The sequence below is a fragment of the Oncorhynchus clarkii genome, chromosome 12 (genome assembly GCF_045791955.1).
Source record: "Oncorhynchus clarkii lewisi isolate Uvic-CL-2024 chromosome 12, UVic_Ocla_1.0, whole genome shotgun sequence".
Lineage (NCBI taxonomy): Eukaryota > Metazoa > Chordata > Actinopteri > Salmoniformes > Salmonidae > Oncorhynchus > Oncorhynchus clarkii.
This window is the reverse complement of record NC_092158.1, coordinates 91,644,642-91,665,311: the sequence shown is the minus strand read 5'-3', so window position 1 is coordinate 91,665,311 and position 20,670 is coordinate 91,644,642. Positions and strand designations below refer to the sequence as shown.

Here is a 20,670-nt window from a genome sequence, read left to right as displayed (position 1 = left end):
ACATGGGGGAGGTTGGAAAATGATCCCTTCCCTCCCTACAATAAAACATGGGGAGGTTAGATAATGAACCCTCCCCTCCCTACAATAAAACATGGGGAGGTTAGATAATGAACCCTCCCTACAAAAAAAACATGGGGGAGGTTAGATAATGAACCCTTCCTGCAATAAAACATGGGGAGGTTAGATAATGATCCCCTCCCCCCCTACAATAAAACATGGGGAGGTTGGATAATGAACCCTCCCTACAATAAAACATGGGGAGGTTAGATAATGAACCCTCCCTACAATAAAACATGGGGGAGGTTAGATAATGATCCCTCCCTACAATAAAACATGGGGGAGGTTAGATAATGAACCCTCCCCTCCCTACAATAAAACATGGGGGAGGTTAGATAATGAACCCTCCCTACAATAAAACATGGGGAGGTTAGATAATGAACCCTCCCTACAATAAAACATGGGGGAGGTTAGATAATGAACCCTCCCTACAATAAAACATGGGGAGGTTAGATAATGAACCCTCCCTACAATAAAACATGGGGAGGTTAGATAATGAACCCTCCCCTCCCTACAAAAAACATGGGGGAGGTTAGATAATGAACCCTCCCTACAATAAAACATGGGGGAGGTTAGATAATGAACCCTTCCCCCCCTACAATAAAACATGGGGAGGTTAGATAATGAACCCTCCACTCCCTACAATAAAACATGGGGAGGTTAGATAATGAACCCTTCCTACAATAAAACATGGGGAGGTTAGATAATGAACCCTCCCCTCCCTACAATAAAACATGGTGGAGGTTAGATAATGAACCCTTCCTACAATAAAACATGGGGAGGTTAGATAATGAACCCTCCCTACAATAAAACATGGGGGAGGTTAGATAATGAACCCTTCCCCCCCTACAATAAAACATGGGGAGGTTAGATAATGAACCCTCCCTACAATAAAACATGGGGGAGGTTAGATAATGAACCCTTCCCCCCCTACAATAAAACATGGGGAGGTTAGATAATGAACCCTTCCTACAATAAAACATGGGAAGGTTAGATAATGAACCCTCCCTACAATAAAACATGGGGAGGTTAGATAATGAACCCTCCACTCCCTACAATAAAACATGGGGAGGTTAGATAATGAACCCTCCCTACAATAAAACATGGGGAGGTTAGATAATGAACCCTTCCTACAATAAAACATGGGGGGGGGTTAGATAATGAACCCTCCCTACAATAAAACATGGGGAGGTTAGATAATGAACCCTTCCTACAATAAAACATGGGGGAGGTTAGATAATGAACCCTCCCTACAATAAAACATGGGGGAGGTTGGATAATGATCCCTCCCTACAATAAAACATGGGGAGGTTAGATAATGAACCCTCCCTACAATAAAACATGGGGAGGTTAGATAATGAACCCTCCCTACAATAAAACATGGGGAGGTTAGATAATGAACCCTTCCAACAATAAAACATGGGGGAGGTTAGATAATGAACCCTCCCTACAATAAAACATGGGGGAGGTTAGATAATGATCCCTCCCTACAATAAAACATGGGGAGGTTAGATAATGAACCCTCCCTACAATAAAACATGGGGAGGTTAGATAATGAACCCTTCCTACAATAAAACATGGGGGAGGTTAGATAATGAACCCTCCCTACAATAAAACATGGGGAGGTTAGATAATGAACCCTCCCCCCCTACAATAAAACATGGGGGAGGTTAGATAATGAACCCTCCCTACAATAAAACATGGGGAGGTTAGATAATGATCCCTCCCTACAATAAAACACGGGGGAGGTTAGATAATGAACCCTCCCATCCCTACAATAAAACATGGGGAGGATAGATAATGAACCCTCCCTACAATAAAACATGGGGAGGTTAGATAATGAACCCTTCCTACAATAAAACATGGGGAGGTTAGATAATGAACCCTCCCTACAATAAAACATGGGGAGGTTAGATAATGATCCCTCCCCCCTACAATAAAACATGGGGGAGGTTAGATAATGAACCCTCCACTCCCTACAATAAAACATGGGGAGGTTAGATAATGAACCCCCCCTACAATAAAACATGGGGGAGGTTAGATAATGATCCCTTCCCCCCCTACAATAAAACACAGGGGAGGTTAGATAATGGTAGCCTAGTGGTTAGAGCGTTGGACTAGTAACCAGAAGGTTGCAAGTTCAAACCCCCGAGCTGACAAGGTCGTTCTGCCCCTGAACAAGTTTGTTCCTAGGCCGTCATTGAAAACAAGAATTTGTTCTTAAATGACTTGCCTAGTTAAATAAAGGTAAATAAACATTGATATAAAAATGTTATATTACACTGCCTATGAGTTTTATAGGAACTAATTCTCTGCTGATTTAGTAATGAGACATGTTGTTACATAAACCATTTCCAACATAAAGCATCCATCTCATAACATGTAGCATTCATAAAAACAGGCCTACATTTCACTTAAATAAGACATTGTAAAGTGTAATAAAAACCACACTAGAGCCACTCAGTCCTTGGTCATGCCAAAGCAAATTCATTTTATTTACATTTTCAAGTTTGTACAACATCCTATAAGTCCCTGTCAGACCTACAGTACATGATCAGAACAACATCAGCGATCTTTAGCGTGAGGTGAACACATCACGATATCTCCATCTAAAGCCTGTTCAAATACCTCACAGATGCATCCTCCCATCCTCGAAGTCCTCACGGATCTGACAATGTTAAGACCGGTGTAAACATGATGGCGAACATGCATTCACTTAATCCAATCCCTTCCTAACCAGTGATTATATTACCTCAAGGAGAAGACGATGGTAGGATGCATCGTTAAAGTACTCAAATCAGGGCCAGAGATTCACAGTATTCAACCATGGGATTTTTTTTCAAGCCTTGGCTGTTTTCAGTCACACAGAGTTAGAATGATTCTAATTCTCTAGTTCCAGACTCAGCCTATAGAAGATGTTGTTTACCAGTCCAAGGATCGTCATCCTATAAGTAAACACAGTCGCTACGACAACGTCATTAACATGTGCTATACATTTCCAGGTCACACAGAATATCATCTCTAGGATAGAACTACTTTTTTTTTTTTTAACTGTATAAAATACTAGTTATTAAGGTTGGATGAGTCAGTGGCACATCAATACAAACTGTAACTAGATCCTGTAGAAACTTTACAACGTATGAAAACTGCTACGACAACGTTGTTGGGAAAGCAAACTGATATAAAAAGCTTGCGATGACCAACGGACAAACTGAAAAAACATGACGAGAAAAATAACCTCAATCTAATGGTGACACCTCATTGCTCATTTACAAAAGGCACAAAGAAAAACAAGAAACTGAATAAGAGATGAGAAACCATGAAAAAACATGAGAAACCCATGAGAAACCCATGAGAAAACCATGAGAACCCATGAGAAACCATGAGAAACCCATGAGAACCCATGAGAAACCATGAGAAACCCATGAGAAAACCATGAGAACCCATGAGAAACCCATGAGAAACCATGAAAAAACATGAGAAACCCATGAGAAACCCATGAGAAACCCATGAGAAAACCATGAGAACCCATGAGAACCCATGAGAAACCCATGAGAAACCATGAAAAAACATGAGAAACCCATGAGAAACCATGAGAACCCATGAGAAACCATGAAAAAACATGAGAAACCCATGAGAAACCATGAGAACCCATGAGAAACCATGAGAAACCCATGAGAAACCATGAGAACCCATGAGAAACCCATGAGAAACCATGAAAAAACATAAGAAACCCATGAGAAACCATGAAAAAACATGAGAAACCATGAAAAAACATGAGAAACCCATGAGAACCCATGAGAAACCCATGAGAAACCCATGAGAAACCATGAGAACCCATGAGAACCCATGAGAACCCATGAGAAACCCATGAGAAACCATGAAAAAACATGAGAAACCCATGAGAAACCCATGAGAAACCCATGAGAAACCCATGAGAACCCATGAGAACCCATGAGAAACCCATGAGAAACCATGAAAAAACATGAGAAACCCATGAGAAACCATGAGAACCCATGAGAAACCATGAAAAAACATGAGAAACCCATGAGAAACCATGAGAACCCATGAGAAACCATGAGAAACCCATGAGAAACCATGAGAACCCATGAGAAACCATGAGAAACCCATGAGAAACCATGAAAAAACATAAGAAACCCATGAGAAACCATGAAAAAACATGAGAAACCATGAAAAAACATGAGAAACCCATGAGAACCCATGAGAAACCATGAGAAACCCATGAGAAACCATGAGAAACCCATGAGAAACCATGAGAACCCATGAGAACCCATGAGAAACCATGAGAAACCCATGCGAAACCATGAGAACCCATGAGAACCCATGAGAACCCATGAGAAACCCATGAGAAACCCATGAGAAACCATGAAAAACCCATGAGAAAACAGCTCATTAGTATAATTTGTGCAACGAAGCAAAACTAGTGTTAGTGTGACATCACACCGACTGTCTACACAGACTCTTCTTTAGAGACACAGTTATTAACGAGGTGAAATCAATGACCTGAAGTCGTGGCTATCTATCCATCTACAGTACAGTGAATTCAACAAGCTACTGTGGTGTGTGTGTGTGTGTGTGTGTATATGGGTGGCACAGTACAATCATGACATACACAGAAAAGAGCTCTCTCAATCTATAGGTATTACAGAACCTATACACTCTATATATGAGCTGCCGCCCCCGCCCCCCCCCCCCCCCCCCCCTATACATACACCCTAGATCCAGGGATTATCGTCATGGTGATTTATCATTTTATAGATCTGTATGAAAAATAAACATTTAACCTTTATAGACATTGTCCTAACAACTCATGACACTTATTCTCTTAGGAGGCAAATCCTAACTTCCACGTAGGTAACATTTTCACCTCGTCTCCCATGTACATCTTGGCATGACTGAGTTAACATTTGGACTTCAGTGGAACATTAGGTTTCTCCCCCTAAATAACTACCACCCTGATACCTCTCGTTGGCCTTTCTCTCGGTCCTGGGTGTGGTCGTGTTCACTATAGGGCACACCGTAGCAAAAACGTTTTGCAACGGAAAACATCAAAAATTTTGTTCTTATTGGACAAGTTCAGGTAGGTACTTGTACCGTTCGACTCAGTTTCAAAACAATGTATCCCTAATGAACAGGACCCTATGTTTTCAGTGTAGAATTACATGAGGACCGTAATACAATGTGTTTCCCTACTACGCTCATCTTCTACAGCAACACATAACCCTGTGCACGGTGGTTATACACTACTACATAGCACAATAAGCTGGTTATACTCCTAGTATTACCTACACTGTCTATGCATCCCCAATGGCAACCTAATCCCTATGGGCGCTGGTCCAATGTAGTGCACTGTATAGGGAATAGGGTATCATTGGGCCCTGGTCCAAAGTAGTGCACTATATAGGGAATAGGGTATCATTGGGCCTTGGTCCAATGTAGTGCACTATATAGGGAACAGGGTATCATTGGGCCCTGGTCCAATGTAGTGCACTATATAGGGAATAGGGTATCATTGGGCTTTGGTCCAATGTAGTGCACTATATAGGGAACAGGGTATCATTGGGCCCTGGTCCAAAGTAGTGCACTATATAGGGAACAGGGAGTCATTATTATTAACACTTTGTTCACTATGCATCGTTAAGCCTATAAACAACGCTATGACACCAGTACGACGCCTGTCTTAAATGCTTATGACAGGTCATGACACTTCATAACAAGCTATAACCTTCACGCCCAGAGAGTAACTGGATCATAGAATCAGAAGGTATAATCTTCACATCCTCCCGACCAGAGGAATCAGTGGAGACTAAACTTGGGGTCTGATAGTGGCCTCATCTCCTTACTTTCCTTTCCTTTCCTTGATTGACATGAGGGAGAGGGAGGAGGACAGGAGGGAGAGGGAGGGAGGGAGGAGGACAGGAGGGAGAGGGAGGGAGGGAGGAGGACAGGAGGAGGAGGGAGGGAGGAGGACAGGAGGGGGAGGGAGGGAGGGGTGAGTCTCAGTGGTCTGAAGTGGCCTCATCTCCTTACTTTCCTTTCCTTTCCTTGATTTGCACTGATCAGAGAAGACAGGACAGGTGAAAGGAAGCATCTGAGTGGAGCATCTTTCACCTGTCCTGTCAGTGTAGATGAAAGAGAAGACAAAGAAGAGGAAGTGACTATTGAGACACACACTTGGCCCCCGTTGCACACCTCACTGTTGATCGATACTGTATCCTGGCATCAAACATCCGAACGGTCCATAATATGACCAACGACTCCCATCTCTACCAAGCTATCAGATCTTAACCCGAAGGAATCTTAAAATCCCTCGTCTTAACCTACCCGTGGGTAGGATTTGACTCCCATTGTTATCTGATGATACTTGATTCCCATTGTTAAATCAGTAATAAATGATTGTAGGCTAATGGACAGTCATCCTGGAGCTCGTGAACCCAGAGAGAGAGTGTGTGTGTCAACCTAACTTAGAATAATTATCAGCATCATAAAGTAAACACCATCATAATACTGCTAGTCTCCAGATAGTGTCATTCAATACCACAGTTTCTCTTCTTGGCAACATAATAACAGTTCATCATTGGTGGGATAGAGAAAGGAGGCGGGACATCTAACAGTTGATTGACAGATAGAGTAGACGGCGAGTTTCAGCTGTAAACCACAGACAGCTGTCAGTTGTTTTGAGTGTCAGTTGTTTTAAGTTCTGTCCCATCCCCAGACGTGGAAGTGCGCGTGTGTGCGCGCGTGTGTGCGCGTGTGTGCGCGCGCGCGTGTGCGTGTGCGTGTGCGTGTTTAACTGTTACTCTTGATCTCCAGGATAGAGGGGTTGTGGTCCAGAATGGCCAGGATGATTTTATCCATATACTGTCTCAGACGTAGGTTAACACACTCCTGTTCCTTCAGAGCATCCACCAACTAGAGGAGACGAGGGAGGAGGAGGACAGGAGGGAGAGGGAGGGGGAGGGGGGAGGGAGGGAGGGAGGGAGAGGGGGAGGGAGAGGGGGAGGGAGGGAGGGAGGAGGACAGGAGGGAGAGGGAGGGAACGGGGAGAGGGAGAGAAGGGAGGGAGGGAGGGAGGGAGGGAGGGAGGGAGGGAGGGAGGGAGGGAACGGGGAGAGGGAGAGGGAGGGGGAGGGAGGGAGGGAGAGGGAGGAGGACAGGAGGGAGAGGGAGGGAACGGGGAGAGGGAGAGAACGGGGAGAGGGAGAGGGAGGGAGGGAGGGGGGAGGGAGGGAGGGAGGGGGGAGGGAGGGAGGGAGGGGGAGGGAGGGAGGGAGGAGGACAGGAGGGAGAGGGAGGGAACGGGGAGAGGGAGAGAACGGGGAGAGGGAGAGAGGGAGGGAGGGAGGGAGGGAGGGAGGGAGGGAGGGAGGGAGGGAGAGGGAGGGAGGGAACGGGGAGAATGAGAGGGAGGGAGGGAGGGTGGAGGACAGGAGGGAGAGGGAGGGAACGGGGAGAATGAGAGGGAGGGAGGGAGGAGGACAGGAGGGAGAGGGAGGGAACGGGGAGAGGGAGGGAATGGGGAGAGGTAGGAGGACAGGAGGGAGAGGGAGGGAACGGGGAGAGGGAGGGAATGGGGAGAGGGAGGGAATGGGGAGAGGGAGGGAGAGAGGACAGGGACAGGAGGAAGAGGGAGGGACCGGGGAGAGGGAGGGAGGGAGAGGGAGGAGGACAGGAGGGAGAGGGAGGGAACGGGGAGATTGAGAGGGAGGGAGGGAGGAGGACAGGAGGGAGAGGGAGGGAACGGGGAGAGGGAGGAGGACAGGAGGGAGGGAGGGTGGGAGGGAGGGAGGGTAGGAAGGGGTAGAGAGAGAGCGTGAGAGAATGTCAATCAAAAGATAGAGATTTTTTAAAAACAAATAAAATGACATTTGACACAAAGTGACTAACATGAGCCTGTAGCTCAACTGTCCCCTCTCCTGATGATTTCTGTATGTCACTCTACTCCACTCTACTCTACTCAACCCCACTCTACTCTACCCCACTCAACTCTACTCTACCCCACTCTACTCTACTCTACCCCACTCTACTCTACCCCACTCAACTCTACTCTACCCCACTCTACTCTACCCCACTCAACTCTACTCTACCCCACTCAACTCTACTCTACCCCACTCTACTCTACTCTACCCCACTCTACTCTACCCTACTCCACTCCACTCCACTCTACCCCACCCCACCCCACCCCACTCTACTCTACCCCACTCTACCCTACTCAACTCTACCCCACTCCACTCTACCCCACTCCACTCTACCCCACTCCACTCTACCCCACCCCACTCTACCCCACCCTACTCTACCCCACTCTACTCCACTCTACCCTACTCAACTCTACCCTACTCAACTCTACCCCACTCTACTCTACCCCACTCCACTCTACTCCACTCTACCCTACCCCACTCTACCCCACTTTACCCCACCCCACTCTACCCTACCCCACTCTACCCTACCCCACTCTACCCCACCCCACTCTACCCCACCCCACTCTACCCCACCCCACCTCACTCTACCCTACCCCACCCCACTCTATCCCACCCCACAGTCAGACCCTCTCACCTCGTCCCTAGAAGCGTTGTCGATCTCAGCAGCCAGTGACTGGGCCTTGGTGTGGCAGGCAAACAGGTTCTTAGCTTCATACAGACTCAGACTGAGGATCTGACTGTTCAGGTCATCGTTCTGGTCCCGCAGCTTAAAGTTCTCCTGTAGGGTGGAGAGAGAGGGAGAGGGGGTGGAGAGAGAGGGAGAGGGGGGAGGGGGTGGAGAGACAGGAAGGAAGGAAGGAGGGTAGAGAGAGAGAGAGGGGAGGAGGGTGGGAGGGAAGAGGGAGGAGGGGAGAGGGAGGAGGGAAGAGGGTAGAAAGAGGGAGGGAGGGTTGAAGGAAGAGGGTGGGGAGAGGGAGGAGGGTGGAAAGGGGGAGGGTGGGGGGGGGAGGGAAGAGGGAAGAGGGAGGAGGGCAGAGAGAAGAGGGAAGAGGGAGGAGGGAAGAGGGAAGAGGGAAGAGGGAAGAGGGAAGAGGGAAGAGGGAGGAGAAGGAGGGAAGAGGGAGGAGGGAAGAGGGAAGAGGGAAGAGGGAGGAGGGAGGAGGGAAGAGGGAGGAGGGAAGAGGGAAGAGGGAGGAGGGAAGAGGGAGGAGGGAGAAAATGTTTCTAATATTGAGTTTCACCTCCTTTTGCCCTCAGAACAGCCCCAATTCGTCTGGGTTTTGTGTATGTCTCTTTGTGTGTGTGTACACGTTCAGAGTGTGTGTCCGTGTCTATGTGTGTGTGTGTGTGTCTATGTGTGTGTGTGTGTGTCTATGTGTGTGTGAGCCTCACCTGTTTGAGTCTCTTGACCTCATGCTCCATCTCTATTTCCCGTGTCTTGGCGTTGTATTCTGATAGCCCCGCCCCCTGCCCCGCCTCTGAACCCAGCTTAAACAGCTGCAGGTGCTCCAACTCCCGACGCAGGTCCTCTATCAACTACAAAGATGGAGGGAGGGGGGGTGGGGGGGGAGAGGGAGGTACAGAGGGAGGGAAGGGGAGAGAGGGAGAGGGAGAGAGGGAGAGGGAGAGAGAGGTGGAGGGGGAGAGAGGGAGAGATGGAGGGGGAGAGAGGGAGAGATGGAGGGAGAGGTGGAGGGGGAGAGAGGGAGAGATGGAGGGGGAGAGAGGGAGAGAGGGAGGGGGAGAGAGGGAGAGATGGAGGGCGAGAGAGGGAGAGATGGAGGGGGAGAGAGGGAGAGATGGAGGGGGAGAGAGGGAGAGATGGAGGGAGAGAGAGGGAGAGATGGAGGGAGAGAGAGGGAGAGATGGAGGGAGAGAGAGGGAGAGATGGAGGGAGAGAGAGGGAGAGATGGAGGGGGACAGAGGGAGGGACAGAGGGAGGGACAGAGAGGGAGGGGGAGAGAGGGAGGGGGAGAGAGGGAGGGGGAGAGAGGGAGGGGGAGACAGAGGGAGGGACAGAGGGAGGGAAGGGGAGAGAGGGAGGGGGACAGAGGGAGGGACGGAGGGGGAGACAGAGGGAGGGACAGAGGGAGGGAAGGGGAGAGAGGGAGGGGGACAGAGGGAGGGACGGAGGGGGAGACAGAGGGAGGGACAGAGGGAGGGAAGGGGAGAGAGGGAGGGGGACAGAGGGAGGGACGGAGGGAGGGACGGAGGGAGGGACAGAGGGAGGGAGAGTTTGTCTGTCACATCAATGTAGTTTCCTAGGTGGTTAGAAGTTCAAATATAGAAGATGGTGAATTTGGTCACTAAAGCAGTTGAGTGCAATAGGAACGAATGGAGGAAAATATAGTGTGTGTGTGTGTGTGTGTGTCCGTACCTCTTGCATGGCCTCTCTCTCCTTCTGGAATTCATGTCTGTTCTGCCACAGCTTGTCCATCATCTTCCTGTAGAGGTCCATCTCATCCTTCAGCCTCAGACTGGTGTCCTCTAACCGGTCTGTCATACGCTGCTTCTCCTGGGAGAGGGAGAGGGGAGAGAGAGAGAGATGGGGGAGAGAGGGAGATGGGGGAGAGAGGGAGAGAGAGGGAGATGGGGGAGAGAGGGAGATGGGGGAGAGGGGAGAGAGAGAGAGAGAGGAGATGGGGGAGAGGGGAGGGAGAGAGAGAGGGGAAATGGGGGAGAGGGGAGAGAGGGAGATGGGGGAGATGAGGGAGAGAGGGAGATGGGGGAGAGAGAGAGAGGGGAGATGGGGGAGAGGGGAGAGAGAGGGAGATGGGGGAGAGAGGGAGAGAGAGAGAGAGGGGAGATGGGAGAGAGAGGGAGATGGGGAAGAGTTATCCATTGACAGACAGGCAGATAGACAGGCAGACAGACAGACAGACAGACAGACAGATAGACAGGCAGGCAGGCAGGCAGGCAGGCAGGCAGGCAGGCAGGCAGACAGGCAGACAGACACACAGGCAGACAGACACACAGGCAGACAGACACACAGGCAGACAGACACACAGGCAGACAGACAGGCAGACAGGCAGATAGACAGGCAGATAGACAGGCAGATAGACAGGCAGATAGACAGGCAGATAGACAGGCAGACTTTATGACCACCCACCTGGTCTAGTTTCTCAGTCTGAGACTTCAGTTTACACACGTTCAGTTTCATCTCCCCATTCTCCTCCTCCAGCTGCTGAACTCTATAGAGAAAACAGTTACCCAGATATCTACCATTTCTACTACCAATTTACAGCTGTTCGTTACTAAGGTGTTCCTGTGCGTTACTAAGGTGTTCCTGTGCGTTACTAAGGTGTTCCTGTGCGTTACTAAGGTGTTCCTGTGCGTTACTAATGTGTTCCTGTGCGTTACTAAGGTGTTCCTGTGCGTTACTAAGGTGTTCCTGTGCGTTACTAAGGTGTTCCTGTGCGTTACTAAGGTGTTCCTGTGCGTTTCTAAGGTGTTCCTGTGCGTTTCTAAGGTGTTCCTGTGCGTTACTAAAGGTGTTCCTGTTTGTTACTAAGGTGTTCCTGTGCGTTACTAAGGTGTTCCTGTGCGTTACTAAGATGTTCCTGTGCGTTACTAAGGTGTTCCTGTGCGTTACTAAAGGTGTTCCTGTGCGTTACTAAGGTGTTCCTGTGCGTTACTAAGGTGTTCCTGTGCGTTACTAAGGTGTTCCTGTGCGTTACTAAGGTGTTCCTGTGCGTTACTAAGGTGTTCCTGTGCATTACTAAGGTGTTCCTGTGCGTTACTAAAGGTGTTCCTGTTTGTTACTAAAGGTGTTCCTGTGCGTTACTAAGGTGTTCCTGTGCATTACTAAAGGTGTTCCTGTTTGTTACTAAAGGTGTTCCTGTGCGTTATTAAGGTGTTCCTGTGCGTTATTAAGGTGTTCCTGTGCGTTACTAAGGTGTTCCTGTTCGTTACTAAGGTGTTCCTGTGCGTTACTAAGGTGTTCCGTTGCATTACTAAGGTGTTCCTGTGCGTTACTAAGGTGTTCCTGTGCGTTACTAAGGTGTTCCTGTGCGTTACTAAGGTGTTCCTGTGCGTTTCTAAGGTGTTCCTGTGCGTTACTAAGGTGGTGTTCCTGTGCGTTACTAAAGGTGTTCCTGTTTGTTACTAAGGTGTTCCTGTGCGTTTCTAAGGTGTTCCTGTGCGTTACTAAGGTGGTGTTCCTGTGCGTTACTAAGGTGGTGTTCCTGTGCGTTACTAAGGTGGTGTTCCTGTGCGTTCCTAAGGTGGTGTTCCTGTGCGTTCCTAAGGTGGTGTTCCTGTGCGTTACTAAGGTGGTGTTCCTGTGCGTTCCTAAGGTGCGCTTCATTTCGCTTGAACTTTTGGGACTATTTCATTGGTTCCGTTGTACCAGACAAACTCAAGAGTGTGTACCTGTTACTGAGCAGCTCTATGTCCGTGTTCTTGTCTCTCTCCATCTTGCAGTAGGTCTCTCTGTGTCTATGTGTCTCTTCCTCCAGGGTCTGATCTGCTCTGCTCTCCTGATCCTTCAGCTGCTCCTCCAGCTCATGAACCCTGGGAGACAGAGAGACGCACAACATCGTCATTACACGAGTGTAATCGATATCAATTACAAGTCTTAAAAAAAACAGAGCGGCCGCGATTCAATCAGAGGCAAGTCGTCACCACTATCAACAACACACCGTTTTAAAAAGGACATTTCCCTTGACGTTAGCAGAGATGGAATTTTACGATAAACACTGCAGCTGTCAAGCTCAAGTCTAAATGAGCTTTAATGTTTACACTCATGTCATCTGATATTTAAAGGACTTCTGTCTAAATGAGCTTTAAATGTTTACACTCATGTCATCTGATATTTAAAGGACTTCTGTCTAAATGAGCTTTAATGTTTACACTCATGTTATCTGATATTTAAAGGACTTCTGTCTAAATGAGCTTTAAATGTTTACACTCATGTTATCTGATATTTAAAGTACTTCTGTGTATTTGAGTACTGCATTTTCAAAGACACAGCCCAAAAACAAGTACTTCTGTGTATTTGAGTACTGCATTTTCAAAGACACAGCCCAAAAACAAGTACTTCTGTGTATTTGAGTACTGCATTTTCAAAGACACAGCCCAAAAACAAGTACTTCTGTGTATTTGAGTACTGCATTTTCAAAGACACAGCCCAAAAACAAGTACTTCTGTGTATTTGAGTACTGCATTTTCAAAGACACAGCCCAAAAACAAGTACTTCTATTTGAGTATTTGAGTACTGCATTTTCAAAGACACAGCCCAAAAACAAGTACTTCTATTTGAGTATTTGAGTACTTATTAGTATTAGTACTTATTGTAAAAAAACTAAATAGTCTGCAAAATTGTATTTCAAATACTTAAATCCTATGCATTTAACCCAGATATTTGAAAAAAGTATTTAAAATAAGTATTTGAAAATTCTATCAAATACCTTTCAAGTGTATTTCCAAATACATTACAATACTGAAAATATATCTGAATACTTTCTTTAAATTTATGTGAAAGAAATTGCGATATTTGACATCCTGTAGTATTTGAACCCAGGTCTGGTGTGTATACAGTATATCTCACCTGTGTACCAGCTGTGTGTTGCCCTGTTTGAGTTTACACTTGAGGTCTCCATTAGCCAGACTGTCATTCTCCAGCTCGGTCACCTTCTTCTCCAGGTAACTCACCTGAGGACAGACACATAGGTTCAGGTGAGACCAAAGAAACGGGACCCGATGCCTCCCGAATCAGCCAAGGAGTGGATTTGGGGTAAAGCCCTGTGGTAGTCTAGTGTCCTGTCCAGGGGGTAAAGCACTGTGGTAGTCTAGTGTCCTGTCCAGGGGGTAAAGCCCTGTGGTAGTCTAGTGTCCTGTCCAGGGGGTAAAGCCCTGTGGTAGTCTAGTGCCCTGTCCAGGGGTTAAAGCCCTGTGGTAGTCTAGTGCCCTGTCCAGGGGGTAAAGCCCTGTGGTAGTCTAGTGTCCTGTCCAGGGGGTAAAGCCCTGTGGTAGTCTAGTGTCCTGTCCAGGGGGTAAAGCCCTGTGGTAGTCTAGTGTCCTGTCCAGGGGGTAAAGCCGTGTGTGTGTGTGTGTGTGTGTGTGTATGTGTGTGTGTCTGTACAGTGTGTGTTTACCTTCTCAGTAATGTCCACATCACAAGAGTCGATGGAGTCTCTGAACAGGTCCTCTGTGCTTCCCTGACTGCTGCTAAAAGCACTGTGGTTGTGTTGGAACAACTGACTGTAGAGGAGAGGAGAGGAGAGGAGAGGAGAGGAGAGGGGGAGGAGGAGGAAGAGAGGAGAGGAGAGGAGAGGAGAGGAGAGGAGAGGAGGAGGAAGAGAGGAGTGGAGAGGAGAGGGGAGGAGAGGAGGAGGAGAGGAGAGGAGGAGGAAGAGAGGAGTGGAGAGGAGAGGAGAGGGGAGGAGGAGGAGAGGAGGAGGAGGAGGAGGAGGAAGAGAGGAGAGGAGAGGAGAGGAGGAGGAAGAGAGGAGTGGAGAGGAGAGGAGAGGAGGGGAGAGGAGAGGAGAGGAGGGGAGAGGAGGAAGAGAGGAGTGGAGAGGAGAGGAGAGAGGAGGAGGAAGAGAGGAGGAGAGGAGGAGAGGAGAGGAGGAGAGGAGAGGAGAGGAGAGGAGAGGAGAGGAGAGGAAAGGAGAGGGGAGGAGAGGATAGGAGAGGAGGAGGAAGAGAGGAGTGGAGAGGAGAGGGGAGGAGGAGGAGAGGAGAGGAGAGGAGAGGAGAGGAGAGGAGGAGGAAGAAGATGAGGAGGAGAGGAGGAGGAGGAGAGGAGGAGGAGGAGAGGAAGAGAGGAGAGAAGGAGGAGAGGAAGAGAGGAGAGGAAGAGAGGAGGAGGAAGAGGAGAGGAGGAGGAGGAAGAGAGGAGAGGAGGAAGAGGAGGAGAGGAGGAAGAGAGGAGAGCAGAGGAGGAGGAGGAGAGGAGAGGAGGAGGAGGAGAGGAGAGGAGAGGAGGAGGTAGAGAGGAGAGGATAGGAGAGGAGAGGAGGAGGAGAGGAGAGGAGAGGAGAGGAGAGGAGAGGAGAGGGGAGGAGGAGAGGAGAGGAGAGGAGAGGAGGAAGAGAGGAGTGGAGAGGAGGAGGAGAGGGGGAGAGGAGGAGAGGAGAGGAGGAGGAAGAGAGAAGAGGATAGGAGAGGAGAGGAGTAGGAAGAGAGGAGTGGAGAGGAGAGGAGAGGGGAGGAGGAGGAGAGGAGGAGGAGGAGGAAGAGAGGAGAGGATAGGAGAGGAGAGGAGGAGGAAGAGAGGAGAGGGGAGGAGGAGGAGAGGAGGAGAGGAGAGGAGAGGAGGAGGAAGAAGATGAGGAGGAGAGGAGGAGGAGAGGAAGAGAGGAGAGAAGGAGGAGAGGAGGAGAGGAGGAGGAGAGGAAGAGAGGAGAGGAAGAGAGGAGGAGGAAAGGAGGAGGAAGAGAGGAGGAAGAGGAGAGGAGGAGGAAGAGAGGAGGAAGAGGAGAGGAGGAGGAAGAGAGGAGAGGAGAAGAGGAGGAGGAAGAGAGGAGGAGGAAGAGGAGAGGAGGAGGAGGAAGAGAGGAGAGGAGGAGGAAGAGGAGGAGAGGAGGAAGAGAGGAGAGGAGGAGAGGAGAGGAGAGCAGAGGAGGATGAAGAGAGGAGAGGAGGATGAAGAGAGGAGAGGAGGATGAAGAGAGGAGAGGAGGATGAAGAGAGGAGGAGGAGGGGAGGAGGAGGAAGAGAGGAGGAGGAGGAGGAAGAGAGGAGGAGGAGGAGGAGGAAGAGAGGAGAGGGAAGAAGGAGGAAAGGGGGAGGAGGAGAGGGAAAGGGGGAGGAGGAGAGGAGACGGGGAGGAGGAGAGGAGTTGAGGAGGAAGAGAGGAGAAGGGAGGCGAAGAGGAAAATAGGAGAAAGAGAGTAGAAAGGTGAGGAAGGAGGGGGAGGAGGAGAGGAAAAAGATGAAGAGGTGGGTAATTAACTTTTTTTTTGTGTGATTAATTTTTTATATAAAAAAATTCCCAAAGTGTAAGAGGGAGACTAAAACAACAGAACACCTGATCCATCAGTACAGTACAGTCCCTCCCTCTACCAGCCACCTGATCCATCAGATAACCCCAGTACAGTCCCTCCCTCTACCAGCCACCTGATCCATCAGATAACCCCAGTACAGTCCCTCCCTCTACCAGCCACCTGATCCATCAGATAACCCCAGTACAGTCCCTCCCTCTACCAGCCACCTGATCCATCAGATAACCCCAGTACAGTCCCTCCATCTACCAGCCACCTGAGCCATCAGATAACCCCAGTACAGTCCCTCCCTCTACCAGCCACCTGATCCATCAGATAACCCCAGTACAGTCCCTCCCTCTACCAGCCACCTGATCCATCAGATAACCCCAGTACAGTCCCTCCCTCTACCAGCCACCTGAGCCATCAGATAACCCCAGTACAGTCCCTCCCTCTACCAGCCACCTGATCCATCAGATAACCCCAGTACAGTCCCTCCCTCTCCCAGCCACCTGATCCATCAGATAACCCCAGTACAGTCCCTCCCTCTACCAGCCACCTGATCCATCAGATAACCCCAGTACAGTCCCTCCCTCTACCAGCCACCTGATCCATCAGATAACCCCAGTACAGTCCCTCCCTCTACCAGCCACCTGATCCATCAGATAACCCCAGTACACCTGATCCATCAGTACAGTACAGTCCCTCCCTCTACCAGCCACCTGATCCATCAGATAACCCCAGTACACCTGATCCATCAGTACAGTACAGTCCCTCCCTCTACCAGCCACCTGATCCATCAGATAACCCCAGTACACCTGATCCATCAGTACAGTCCCTCCCTCTACCAGCCACCTGATCCATCAGATAACCCCAGTACACCTGATCCATCAGTACAGTACAGTCCCTCCCTCTACCAGCCACCTGATCCATCAGTACAGTCCCTCTCCCTCTACCAGCCACCTGATCCATCAGTACAGTCCCTCCCTCTACCAGCCACCTGATCCATCAGTACAGTACAGTCCCTCCATCTACCAGCCACCTGATCCATCAGTACAGTCCCTCTCCCTCTACCAGCCACCTGATCCATCAGATAACCCCAGTAGACCTGATCCATCAGTACAGTCCCTCCCTCTACCAGTAGACCTGATCCATCAGTACAGTCCCTCCCTCTACCAGCCACCTGATCCATCAGTACAGTCCCTCTCCCTCTACCAGCCACCTGATCCATCAGATAACCCCAGTAGACCTGATCCATCAGTACAGTCCCTCCCTCTACCAGCCACCTGATCCATCAGTACAGTCCCTCCCTCTACCAGCCACCTGATCCATCAGTACAGTCCCTCCCTCTACCAGCCACCTGATCCATCAGTACAGTCCCTCTCCCTCCTACCTTTCTGTTGTAAAAAGATGATCTCAGTAACTTACCGTCCAAAGGCAGTGCTGGATATCTTTCTGTTGGGGCTGTAAAAAGATAAACAGGAAAATCACAAATGTTATTGTATAGGATTGGTTTATAACAGGGCATGATATAGGGTTGGTTTATAACACAGGGCATGGAATAGGGTTGGTTTATAACACAGGGTATGGAATAGGGTTGGTTTATAACACAGGGTATGGTATAGGGTTGGTTTATAACACAGGGTATGGTATAGGGTTGGTTTATAACACAGGGCATGGTATAGGGTTGTTTTATAACACAGGGCATGGTAGAGGGTTGGATTATAACACAGGGCATGGAATAGGGTTGGTTTATAACACAGGGTATGGTATAGGGTTGGTTTATAACACAGGGTATGGTATAGGGTTGGTTTATAACACAGGGCATGGTATAGGGTTGTTTTATAACACAGGGCATGGTAGAGGGTTGGATTATAACACAGGGCATGGTATAGGGTTGGTTTATAATAGGGCATGGTATAGGATTGGTTTATAACAGTGCATGGTATAGGGTTGGTTTATGACACAGGGCATGGAATAGGGTTGGTTTATAACACAGGGCATGGAATAGGGTTGGTTTATGACACAGGGCATGGTAAAGGGTTGGTTTATGACACAGGGCACGGAATAGGGTTGGTTTATAACACAGGGCACGGAATAGGGTTGGTTTATAACACAGGGCATGGTAAAGGGTTGGTTTATAACACAGGGCATGGTATAGGGTTGGTTTATAACACAGGGTATGGTATAGGGTTGGTTTATAACACAGGGTATGATATAGGGTTGGTTTATAACACAGGGCATGGTATAGGGTTGGTTTATAACACAGGGTATGGTATAGGGTTGGTTTATAACACAGGGTATGGTATAGGGTTGGTTTATAACATAGGGCATGGTATAGGGTTGGTTTATAACACAGGGCATGGTAGAGGGTTGGATTATAACACAGGGCATGGTAGAGGGTTGGATTATAACACAGGGCATGGTAGAGGGTTGGTTTATAATAGGGCATGGTATAGAATTGGTTTATAACAGTGCATGGTATAGGGTTGGTTTATGACACAGGGCATGGAATAGGGTTGGTTTATAACACAGGGCATGGAATAGGGTTGGTTTATGACACAGGGCATGGTAACGGGTTGGTTTATGACACAGGGCATGGTATAGGGTTGGTTTATAACACAGGGCATGGTAAAGGGTTGGTTTATAACACAGGGCATGTTATAGGGTTGGTTTATAACACAGGGCATGTAATAGGGTTGGTTTATAACAGGGCATGTTATAGGGTTGGTTTATAACACAGGGCATGTTATAGGGTTGGTTTATAACAGGGCATGGATTAGGGTTGGTTTATAACAGGGCATGTTATAGGGTTGGTTTATAACACAGGGCACGGTATAGGGTTGGTCTTATAGTAAGAACAGGGCTGAGTGGGACTGGGAGCCGAAGAAGAGCATGGACCAGGGTTAAGACAGGTATAGAAGCCTGGCTGGTGAACGGGGTCAAGGTGGAGCAGGGTTAGGACAGGTTTAGAAGCCTGGCTGGTGAACGGGGTCAGGGTGGAGCAGGGTTAGGACAGGTTTAGAAGCCTGGCTGGTGAACGGGGTCAGGGTGGAGCAGGGTTAGAAGCCTGGCTGGTGAACGGGGTCAGAGTGGAGCAGGGTTAGGACAGGTTTAGAAGCCTGGCTGGTGAACGGGGTCAGGGTGGAGCAGGGTCAGGACAGGTTTAGAAGCCTGGCTGGTGAACGGGGTCAGGGTGGAGCAGGGTTAGGACAGGTTTAGAAGCCTGGCTGGTGAACTGGGTCAGGGTCGGTAGTTACGTCAGTGCCAGACAGGGATTAGTAAGGTAGATTAGATAACAAGAGGAAGGCTGTGGTGACATCAGGGAGAACCACGCTATATATATATATATAGATCACCTGAGTAATGTCCTGGGCTGTCCTGGGCTAGGATCCTATTAGAACCTGACCTGCTTTTACATAACACACACACACACACAGCCTGCCAGGCATGAACGCCCTGAGACACAGATGTCTCACACACACACTCCCTGAGACACAGATGTCTCACACACACTGACACACACACTCCCTGAGACACAGATCAGCTTTACACTCATTACTGTGTTATTGCATCCTCAAGTAAAAGACATGGTGTGTGTGTGTGTGTGTGTGTGTGGTAACCATAGCTAAACTAACCAGCATCTTAAGAGAGTCTCACACACCACATCTCATCTCAAATGGAGTGTAACCATAGAAACACAACACACAGGAACAGAGAGAGACATCCCATCTAGCCTGACCTCTACCTGGTCGTCAACAACATGGTGTGACTGTGGTACAAATGGCACCCTATTCCCTACAGAGCCCTAATGGCGTGGTCTAAAGTAGTGCACTATACAGAGCCCTAATGGCGTGGTCTAAAGTAGTGCACTATACAGAGCCCTAATAGCGTGGTCTAAAGTAGTGCACTATACAGAGCCCTAACGGCCTGGTCTAAAGTAGTGCACTATACAGAGCCCTAATGGCCTGGTCTAAAGTAGTGCACTATACAGAGCCCTAATGGGCGTGGTCTAAAGTTGTGCACTATACAGAGCCCTAATGGCCTGGTCTAAAGTAGTGCACTATACAGAGCCCTAATGGGCGTGGTCTAAAGTAGTGCATTATACAGAGCCCTAATGGCCTGGTCTAAAGTAGTGCACTATACAGAGCCCTATGGGCCTGGTCTAAAGTAGTGCACTATACAGAGCCCTAATGGGCGTGGTCTAAAGTTGTGCACTATACAGAGCCCTAATGGCCTGGTCTAAAGTAGTGCACTATAAAGAGCCCTAATGGGCGTGGTCTAAAGTAGTGCACTATACAGAGCCCTAATGGCCTGGTCTAAAGTAGTGCACTATACAGAGCCCTATGGGCCTGGTCTAAAGTAGTGCACTATACAGAGCCCTATGGGCCTGGTCTAAAGTAGTGCACTATACAGAGCCATATGGGCCTTGTCTAAAGTAGTGCACTATACAGAGCCCTATGGGCCTGGTCTAAAGTAGTGCACTATACAGAGCTCTATGGGCCTGGTCTAAAGTAGTGCACTATACAGGGAATAGGGTGCAGTGATTGAACCAGTGATTCAAGAGAGCATGACAGACAGTTGCCATGGTGAACAAAACAATATAATATAAGGGAGATGTGAAGTAGACTTTGGTCCCTACAGCAATCCTGCCGTGGTGAACGGGGTCAGGGTGGAGCAGGGTTAGGACAGGTTTAGAATCCTGCCGTGGTGAACGGGGTTAGGACAGGTTTAGAATCCTGCCGTGG

The 20,670-nt window shown here is 48.8% G+C and overlaps 1 protein-coding gene across 1 annotated transcript in view; it reads right to left on the bottom strand.

Moving 5' to 3' along the window:
- Positions 1-6,867: 6,867 nt before the first annotated feature.
- Positions 6,868-20,670, bottom strand: part of LOC139422356 (rab11 family-interacting protein 4A-like) — a 112,096-nt gene continuing 98,293 nt past the window's right edge. The window contains 9 exon segments of the mRNA XM_071173560.1: positions 6,868-6,990; positions 8,632-8,775; positions 9,390-9,533; positions 10,375-10,512; positions 11,107-11,188; positions 12,369-12,509; positions 13,546-13,649; positions 14,093-14,198; positions 17,351-17,386. Of these exon segments, the coding sequence (XP_071029661.1) occupies positions 6,868-6,990; positions 8,632-8,775; positions 9,390-9,533; positions 10,375-10,512; positions 11,107-11,188; positions 12,369-12,509; positions 13,546-13,649; positions 14,093-14,198; positions 17,351-17,386 (1,018 nt within the window).